The sequence below is a fragment of the Mastomys coucha genome, unplaced genomic scaffold, assembly GCF_008632895.1.
Source record: "Mastomys coucha isolate ucsf_1 unplaced genomic scaffold, UCSF_Mcou_1 pScaffold6, whole genome shotgun sequence".
Taxonomy (NCBI): Eukaryota; Metazoa; Chordata; class Mammalia; order Rodentia; family Muridae; genus Mastomys; species Mastomys coucha.
The window spans coordinates 4,559,757-4,570,131 of NW_022196912.1; the positions used below are offsets into that span (position 1 = coordinate 4,559,757).

The following is a 10,375-nucleotide window of genomic DNA, read 5'->3' on the forward strand; positions in this document are numbered from 1 at the left end:
AATGAAGGTGTGAAAGGGGAGGTTGGAAGAAGTCAAGGAGTTACTGAGAAATTTATAGTTTACCTTCCAGATACAAAGTACCTGGAGTGTGATGCCCCATCCAAAGGCCTCTTTCTTGGTGAGCAGGCTCAGGCACTCCTGACTGTGGCCTCTGAGCCTCAGTTTTCTCTCTGCAGGACAGTGATAAGCAACTGAGCATGTGCTCTGCATTGGGAGTAGGGTGCAGAGAGAGGCACCCTGGGGTTTGTACTGAAACAGCTTGTTTACCACAGTCCAGGGAGAGCTGAAAGGTCTTAGGGTCCTTGTTTGAAGAGTGGTTCCCAGCAAAAGCCCAAGGGCCTCCTACAGGCTTAACTGTGCAACTGCTCAGTTAGGAAGGTCACTTCTAAATCAGCTGGGACTGGATGCATTTCAGTGTCTTTCATCACACTGGCAGACTGAAAGGTTCATGTGGGTATGAATTTATTGACAGAATTTCCTTTAGCAATTATTTGAACACAGAGAGTGTACTGTACAGCTGCAGACATGACAGCAAACCCACAGGCTCTCAAAGGCTGTAAGGCTTGTCATTTCCATGGTACAGAGGGACGGGGTAGGGAAAGGGATGGAGAGAGAGGGCAAGGGAGAGAATCTTTTAAAATGGAATCTGAGATGTCTTTCAATTTTCAATTATAGGAAGAAATGACAAGGTAGAGGTGTGTGCTGGACAGGAAGTAATGACATCTGACAATTTAAGCATTTTATCCAGAAACATATATCTATTCCATAGATACCAAATCCATTACCATAGAATTGAGTTTGAAAATATACAAAATATTTGTTGTTCTTACATACTGAAATTAAATCCTAATTTTAAAAAGTGCACAGTAAAAACAGCGTAAGGAAACCTACAATATCCATGGGTATGTCTATTGTTTTCCATTGACTGTCAACATGAAATTCTGTATTTGCCTTGCTGTTTACAAATATACTTCAAATGCCTCAAGGTCACAGACAACACTGGCTAGTCTAAGTCCAGCAGCGCAGGGCTTCCCAGCAGCCACCAGCACTGGTGGTGGAGTCTGGCTCGAGTCTCCGGCAGCAGCTGCAGCTCATCTGGAGGGAACAGTCACTGGCCAGACGAGGTCATCAACTACCGACTCCTGTTCTTCTTGGAATTTCCCTGTGCAAAGAAAAGTGTCCACCATAAGAACCCAAGTTTCAGAAGTGTTCTCACAGCTTATAAAGCAGGCTGCCAGGGCCCTGCTGCTCTGTGCAGCAGCGTGGCTGCCCATGCAAGCAGACAACCTGCAAGGCGGCTATTGCTCAGCAATCACAAAGCTGTCATTACTTTTGACTCTCCGCTCCCAACTGTCAGACCCAATCTCTCCCAGGGCCAAGGGCGGATGAGATAAATAAAGCAAGTGAATATTCAGGGTACCAAAGTTCCTTTTCTTATGAAATTTCATGAGACAAAATAGTTTTAGCCCAAATATTTTTTTTGTTGTTTAAATAAACAGGTTTTAGAGGAGTGGGTCTCAACCTTTCTGATCCCCAAACATAACATTATTTTTGCTGCAACTTCATAGCTGGAATTCTGATACTTTTATGAATTGTAATTAAGTAACTGTGTTTTCCAGTGGTCTGAGGTGGCCCCTAGGAAACGTCATTCAACCCCCACCCAAAGGGGTCACAACCCACAGGTTGAAAACTACTGGTTTAGAGCTTAGAGTGGTGGTATAGAACTCTCTCTCACAGGGTGGTTTCAAAAGTTCTCTTCACTTTGGAGCGGGTCACTTCTTAGGACTATATTCTAATTAAGTCCCTAAATGGTGAGTTCCACACACTATTTCTTCCCATAAATGGGTAACATTTACAGAGTATACACACTAAGAGCAAGATTATGACACATATGGTAGAGATTGTACTCAGTATCCAGTGGATAAAGGCTCACTCAGCACTAGAAGACATCACAGCCATATAAATGAGCAGTAAGTAGAGGCATGTGCTGGACAGTTAATGTCCAGTTGACACAGCTATACTCATCTAAGAGGAAGGAACATCAATTAAGAAAATGCCTCCATAAGATCAGGCTGCAGGCAAGCCCATAGGGTATTTTCTAGATTAATAATTGATTGGGGAGAGCCCAGTCCCTGTGGGTGGAGCCATCCCTGAGCTGGTGGTCCTGAGTTCTGTAAGAAAGCAGGCTGAGCAAGCTAGTAAGCAGCGCCCTCCATGGCCTCTGCATCAGCTCCTGCGTCCAGATTCCTGCCATTTGAGTTCCTGTCCTGACTTCCTTCAGTGATGAGCAGCAATGTGGAAGTGTAAGCTGAATAAACCCTTTCTTCTCCAAGCTGCTTTTGGTCATGGTGTTTCATTGCAGCAGTATAAACCCTGACTAAAAAGAGCAGGAAGCAAAACCCAGGGCTGACAGAGTGGCCCGAGAATGATTAAGACCACCACTCTGAACTAGAGAGGTTTCCTACTTGGATTAGTTTCTTTTGAGACAATGTTATATTTAATATCCACCTTGCTCACCTCACATGAAGTATGTGTACCTCAGGGGATGAAGCACTTCTCTGAGATCACAGTCACTGCTTTTTAAACACTACACTTAGCTTTTTCAAAGTCTTCTAAAATAAATTAAACCATAGAGAAACTAAATATGACCTCTTTAGTGTGTGTGCTTTCTACTATAACTAGAAACATAACTAAGTCATGAGAATAAAGAGAGGCATTCCCAGAAAGGAGCCTGCCTACTCTGTACTCCCTGCCTCCAAGGAGACAGCACAGAGGTGGCCCAGATAAGCAGGAGTAACACGTCCCCACACAGGAAGAAGTCAGTGAATATCCTGAACTGATCCTGAGAAGTGTTACGTAATGCACAGCACATTCCTCTGGTGGAGAACACAGTAAGGAGAGCTCAATGAACAGAGCCCTGGTCTACACCACCAGCACAAAGCTGCAGCTGCGCCTCTCTACTGCCTCTTCAGCTCACAAACGTGGGAAAGTATCGTCTGATATACAGACATGCAGTGATCATCTGAGATGAGACACAGAACTGAATGCCTTGAAGTTTAAGTTCATAGAAAAGAAGTTACCATTCAGTAGCACAGACATGGTATATGGAAATGCACCCCAACCTAAGCACATTTCCCAGTTGTCTAGCGAGGCTAGCTCAGACTGAGGATCTTAGAGAAACAAAACCACCAGGAATCCTGGAGAATGGTTAGCATTCCTAGGTTATATGGACAGCTGTGAGAATAAAGGGCTCTATTCCACTCCTGCATATACACAAAGATGGCTGGTGATGGTTTGTATGTGCTCGGCCCAGGGAGCCGGACACTATGAGAAAGTGTGGTCCTGTTGGAGTAGGTGTGTCACTGTGGGTGTGGGCTTTAAGACCCTCATCCTAGCTGCCTGGAAACCAGTATTGTGCTAGAAGCCTTCAGATGAAGACGTAGAACTCGCAGCTCCTCCTGCACCATGCCTGCCTGGATGCTGCCATGCTCCTACCTTAATCATTTTGGACTGATCCTCTGAACCTGTAGGCCAGCCCCAATTAAATGATGTCCTTAGTTGCCTTGGGGGGCTGGAGAGATGGCTCAGAGATTAAGAACACTGATTGCTCTTCCAAAGGTTCTGAGTTCAATTCCCAGCAACCACATGGTGGCTCACAACCATCTGCAATGGAATCTGATGCCCCCTTCTGGTGTGTCTGAAGGTAGCTACAGTGTACTCATATACATAAAATAAATAAATCTTAAAAAAAAAAAAAAAGAGTTGCCTCATGGTGTCTGTTCACAGCATTTAAACCCTAAGACACAGCCATATCCTACCCCAGAGATGCCTGTACATACAAATTCATTGCTGCTGTGTCCACAATAACAAGGAAGGAACCAGCCTAGATACCCAACCACAGATAATAAAAATGTGAGAGATATGTAATTTCCAATATTACTCAGCTGAAAATAATGAGATTTGCAGGAAAATAGATGGACTTGGGAGGCATAATAATAGCTAATATTATGATAATATTATAATTATAATAATAATAGAGGTAGCCTAAACTGAAACAGGAAAAAAACAAACAAAGTTCCCCCTCAAATATGGATCCTAGCTGCTAAGGTAAACATAGATGCATAGAACATGTCTAAGTGTGGGCATGGTATGATACTTAGAGAAGAAACCCAGAGGCTGACAATGAGTCATGAGGAGACTGTGCAGGCAAGGAGACACAGGATTCATGGAAGAGGTTTCTTCTTTTATCTTGTGGTAGATAACTGAATAAAGATGTAATGGAAGCTGGGCAGTGGTGTACACCTTTCATCCCGAGCACTCGGGGCAGGTGGATCTCTGAGTTCCAGGCCAGCATGGTCTACACAGCAAGTTCCTAGACAGACAGGGTTATACAGAGAAACCCTGCCTCTGGAAAGAAAAAGAAAAAGAAAAACAAACAAACAACAAAAAAAGCATAAAAAGAGCAAAACACAAAACAAACAAACAAACAAACAATAAAAAGAACTGGGTAGTGAAAGTGTAACCCTAGTGAGGCCTGTAGTCTCAGAACACAGAGTTCACTGACAGTCAAGAGCTTGGAATGGGATGTTTGAGCGGCTTCCTGGTGTGTGGCTTTTCTTTGTGAATTAACTAGAATACAGATTGTCCTGAAGAAAGCACTTTGCTGAGGGTTAGCATCTCATACAGAGAGCACGGCATCCCCCTCCTGAGGCCGTCTGCTAGTTCCTTACTCTGACACAGTGTCAAGAGGCAGCAAGTCAGACCGAAGCTTAGATTCTGCCAAAGAAATGTAATTTTCTTTTGGACAGAAAAGTGAAGGAAGAGGATTCCCAAGAACGTCCCTCCTGCCCACAGCACAATGCGGTATTCTCTAGCAGCTGCACTAAACACACCCGTGTGTCAGGCTGCCCCTACACACCTTACTGGACATCTTGAGCGTGTCAATCTCTTCCCTCTGTTTGGACAGCGTCTCGTTCATGCTGCACAGGTGGTCACTCATCATGCTCAGCTGATCCTCGTAGCTCCTCTTGGTGGTCGTCAGCTCATCCTACACAGCAGCGAAAAGAAGAAGGGCCGTCAGAGACCCCAGCCACCTAGAAGCTTCCTTTAGCTTCTGTGAGGGCAGCCCATCACAATGCCCTCACAGAAGCTGATCAGTTAACACAAGGTTAAGGCACAGGCTGAATGGAAGGCCAAAAGTGTCAGCCTTCCAAGTGTGTGTTCATTACTTATTTGGAAAAATTCAGGGCTGGAGGCTATATCAGTAAAGTGTTTGCCTTGGAGTAGGAGGCCCCAAGTTCCATCCCTAGAACCCACATAAAAAGAAGGGGGACCTGGGAGTGCACACTAGGAATCCCAGCTCTGAGGAGAGGGAGACAGATCCCTGAGACTCACTGACAAGCTAGCCAGCCTACTGGGGCAAAGAGACACAGTCTCCAAAAAAAAAAAAAAAAAAGGTCAGCTCCCAAGGAACAATACCCAAGGCTGTCCTCTGGTCTCCACACTCACGCTCACACACATGTACCTGCACTTACAGAATCCAAGCACTCTCTTCTTGGCTGAGTACAGAACTGTCAAAAGCCTGAAGGTGAACTGATACTTCCAAACCTTCCTGGCTCTGAAGCCTCTGCACCCTCCCAGAAAGCAGCCTCCCCTCTCCCGCTCCTCAGCCTCTTGAGTAGACTGCAGTACTCCTAACTACCTGAGAACAGGCTGCTGTGTTCCAGGGTTTTTCCATGCCTACCTCTTATTGATATCAAGGCTAGCAGGTTATAGTCACCAAAGCCAAAGGGTACTCATTCATTCATTCATGCACTCATTCATTCATTCCAAAACTCTTTGCTGAATACAAACGGTGGAAAACACAGAAAACATGTCCCCACCCTCTTATTTTAGCAAGATGAAAGAGGCCAGCAGTCCAACTTAACAGGGGTTTCTTGAAAGGCAAGGTTTGAAACTGGAATTTTATTTATCTATTTATGTATTTATTTAATTATATATTAAATTAAATGCATATGTTTTGCAGCCCCACTCAGGTTTATTTAGGTCAGTTTCTGAAACAAAACAGAATACTATGTATAACACAATCCTCCAGCCAATCATGAGTGTTCACAAGAAAGGGGAAAGGACTATGGGTAAGTGTAAATAATAAATGCAGACTAAGGATTTAAAACTAGCTTAAGGTCAGATACAAATAAGACAGCCAGTCTCTGTCTGGTATGAGTAACTGTTCCTCTAAGGTGACTGAAAAATGAAGCAGTGTGGAGCATATTTCAAGGCCAGAGACTACTGCTTCCCAGGGAAGGCTGGCTTTGCTGCCCGCACAGTGTGCAGTGAAAGACACTAATGTGCTGAGGTCACACTTAGGAGCTCACCTGAAGCCTGCTGATGTTCTGACTGGCTAGCCTCATCTCCTCTGTCAGCGTCTCCTTCGACTTCTCCGCCAGGGCTAGTCTCCTAGAGAGCGCTCGGCACTGTATGATCAAAACACCAAATCTTATCCTTGGAAGGTTAGCAGGTTATACTCACCAAAGCCAAAGGTCACTCATTCATTCACTCACTCCTTCATTTGCTCATTCCAAAACTCTCTGCTGAATACACATGGTGGTCCAGCTCAACAGTCCAATGACCAATGATTACAAAGCACATAAGAACATTGTCCTTTTACACAGGACCCATTGATATTGGTGATGAAAAAAGGACAGTGGCTATCTCAGAAGTGACCACAGGCTGTAACCATGGCAGCCTTGGGTTCTAAGTTCTTCACTAAAGGTCTCAATCTGAGAACCAAAACATCCTTATAACCCACCCGACAGCCTCCTAGGCCCAGCTGCGGAGGGCAGGTGGTTTGTCTAGGAGTTTTACGAAATCCAGATGGTGCAAGGCAGAGTGGGTGAGAGGAAGAGGAGACTTTACTTCACACTACTGTTCAACAAGGAGGATCTAAAGAGACACATGTGAATGTTGTGTGGACACCAGCTGTCTGCTCCAGCGCAGTCATACAGGGTGGCAGTACTTCCTGTTTATAGATGAGAACAAACCAGGGCAATCTAAAACTTCTTGTACCATAATCGCTGAAAACATTTACTAAAGTAGACAGATCTCATGAAAAGCAGACAGCCTAAACTCCCCCAGTTATTATGTATTCTCAAGAGAATCTCGGGACAGTTTATACAACCAACCCAACCACTTCCTGCTGTGCTCAGCAATGAACTCCCAAGAGAGAGACACAGGCCCCAGGAAGGTGACAATCACAGCTGGGACATGGACCCAGAGAGCAGAAAAGGAACCAGAAATGATGGCATCAGCTGCAGGTATGGCTCAAGAAATAGCAGTCCACCCACGATAGCCAGGCCCCCCTCTACACTCTAACAAGCAGCCACACATGACCAACCTATCAAAGGTAGGTACGGCAGCTTCTTAGACACTGAGCTAGACACAGTCTTATTTTAACATGAAAAACACAAAGTCCTCCTCTACTTTTAGCAAACTGACTGGCTATTACCCTGTTCATTTCTGCAGTGTTGGAGACAAGCCTAGATAAAGCTAGATCCCAATATAGTGTGCCATCCTTTCCTTTTTGATTTAACAACTTAAGAAGTGTAATTCTCTGCCTGCCATCTGTAATTAATTCTTACTATAAAGTGTCCACTCAAAGGCTTAAAGACCCTGCATGCACCCACCCAACCTTCTATCTTCCTTATTTAATAATACTTAATAATGATTAAGTACTTAATAATATCTATTCACTTCCCCTCCACCACACACATATATACACACACACACACTCATAAACACATATATACACATACGCACAAGGAAACTGCAGCTTGGTCCCTGGAACCCATGCAGTGGAAGAGAGCCAAGTCATGCAAGCTGTTTTCTCCCATCTACCTGCACCGTGCATCTCACACACACACAGAGCAAGTAAACAAACACAAAGACAAAGCACTTCAATGCATCCAGCTTTTCACCTTGTGCTTGTAAAATCCTGTATTTGTACGTGTCCTCTTCCACTAAGACAAGTAATTTCTACTAATCCTGCAAAATCCACAGCACAGGACCATGGGAAGGCTGCCTAACGCCATCCTCTCTCTTGCAATAACTTGGAAATGACACAGGAAGCTGTATACTTGATGGAATGAAGATTCTGGAGTGTTACAGACTAGTCACCATGAGCTAACCAATCCAGACACATGTAGACAGAAAGCGCAGGTGATGGTGGCCCTCTTCTAGCAGTCAGAGAACAGAACAGTGGCCTGACTCTAGCAGGGTCAGGGAGAAGTGGCAGTCTCATCGTGTCCACTCACCTCGGCATAGAAGTGCACTGACTTACTGTCAGCCAGCTGCAGCTGAGACGTGAGCTCCACTATCCTGGCCATGTAGTGACTCTTAATTAGGTCTTCACGGGACTCAACATCTAGAGCCTAAGCAGAACACGAACGAGAGATGGCAGTGAGAAGGGCAATTCTAGCAAAGAAAACAAGGACCACGGTTCAGCCCCCTTCACTGGAAACTCAGAAGAGCCACACAGTTCTCAAACGTCAGTCACAGGCACGGCAGGAGAACAGAGCAGATTTCTTCAGTCAGCACCTGTGGGTCTGTGTCTTAGCCCTCCCCAGAACACAACAGCACTGTGGTGACGTATGGGAAGTCCCGGGGGTCACGCCTTTCCAAGCACCACAGTTTTTACTCCTCTGTTCATTCATTCATTCTTGGTCTTTGAGGTGTTTGCTTGTTTTTCAGTTTGAGTGTTGTTATGTCCAGGGCTAAATGCAAATTCACAATCTTTCTTCATCAACCTCCCAAGTGCTTGGATTACAGACATGAGGCACCACACACAGTTCTGACCAGCTTTTAGCAGCTACAAACCTAACTTTCAAAATCTCCATGTTTCTGACAAATACATCTTCTTTAATTGGAAGAGGGCATGGAATGGGAGGGCTATTTATCGGAAACACTCTGTTTTTTATTATCATATAGTCATTGTATATACAGCACTGGGTTTCAGTTTATATAAGTATATATACATTTTGCCTGTGCCCCAATTCCCCATCTTCTCCTTTCTCCCCCTCCTCCCATTAGTTCCATCATTCTTCCTATAGTCACAGATAATGCTTTTCTGTATCTTTATATAATCTAGGACCCACAAATGGAGAAAACACAACATTTATCTTTCTGATCCTGACATGGTCTACTTTACATGATAATCTCTAATTATATCCATTTTCTTGCAAACTGCATATCATTGTTCATGGCTTCATGAAATTCCACTGTGTATACACAGCACATTTTCTTTGCCATTTCCCTGCTGACAGGCACCTCGATTGACTGTATGACCTGATCCTCCAAACACTGCTGCAATAAACATCTAAGCGTGAGTAGTGCTGGGCTGTGTTGACTCCTGGTCCTTTGGAACTTCTAAATTTAGAACAGTATTTTTTTAACCCTTAAATTTTCTTCAGGAAAATGTAAAGCTCTTAAAAATATTAATAAATTAAACAAGACTGCATGGTTTTGTTTATGGCCTTTGTTTCAGACTGATATTTTTCCTGGTTGTACTACCAATGATACACAATTGATCCAAACTTAAAAATATACAAATCTCAATATTACCTTTGACATAATTAGGGAAATCACAGAATCTGCCAGCCTCCTAGAACCATGGCATCTACACTAAGCAACAACCTCAGTTACTTCAGTTTTCTTTTTCTGGTCACTTGCAAAATCATGATCTTCAAGTACTTCAAAATTCAAATGTGTAAGCTCACATGGAGGCTTAAAAAGCCAAGCCTTCCCAGCTGCCCTCGGCCTCACACACCTGGCACAGAACACAGAACGATGGCCAGGCAGGGATGCATTAGTCAACTGTGAAAGCTGGCCACAGAACAAGACATTTGTTAAACCAGGCCCTAAATATCCTTCTAGTAAGGAAGGACAGCATGCAAGGAGTAAGACAGCAGCGTGGAAACATCACTGAGAGGAAAACACTCAGTCAAACCCAACGACAGCTCCTACAGGACTCTGCCCACACATATGCACCACACACATGCTACCAAGCATCATGAGCTGAGCACACATTACCTCACTGTCTGGCATCCTGGTTAAAATCCCAATCTAGAATGTAAAGAAAAATACTGTTAGGACAGGAGACTTACATCTCAGACTCAGAAGCTGACAGCCTATAGCGTATTCTCTTCTTAGTCCATGCTGGAGCACACAACATTGGTAACACAGCTGTGGATGCTCAGTCCGGCTTCTGCCTTGAGGCTGAATAGCCACTGCCAAATGCTCTACCAAAATGCTGATTCACCCAACAAACTACCCGGAAGAGAATAGGATAATTGACTCCAACCCTGTTATATCATTTCCAGAG

At 44.2% G+C, this 10,375-nt stretch overlaps 1 protein-coding gene across 3 annotated transcripts in view; it reads right to left on the reverse strand.

Moving 5' to 3' along the window:
• Positions 1–445: 445 nt before the first annotated feature.
• The window catches only part of Ppp1r21 (protein phosphatase 1 regulatory subunit 21), a 68,775-nt gene continuing 58,845 nt past the window's right edge, over positions 446–10,375 (reverse strand). For 2 of the 3 annotated variants that reach the window (XM_031355429.1, XM_031355427.1), the window contains exons 18-22: positions 10,084–10,116; positions 8,310–8,426; positions 6,375–6,473; positions 4,919–5,047; positions 446–1,162 (exon numbers count right to left, since the gene is read on the reverse strand). In XM_031355429.1, coding sequence (XP_031211289.1) covers positions 1,133–1,162; positions 4,919–5,047; positions 6,375–6,473; positions 8,310–8,426; positions 10,084–10,116 — 408 coding nt within the window. In that variant the 3' untranslated portion in view covers positions 446–1,132. The remainder of the gene's footprint in view (positions 1,163–4,918; positions 5,048–6,374; positions 6,474–8,309; positions 8,427–10,083; positions 10,117–10,375) is intronic. The other variant, XM_031355428.1, reaches the window with a different exon arrangement.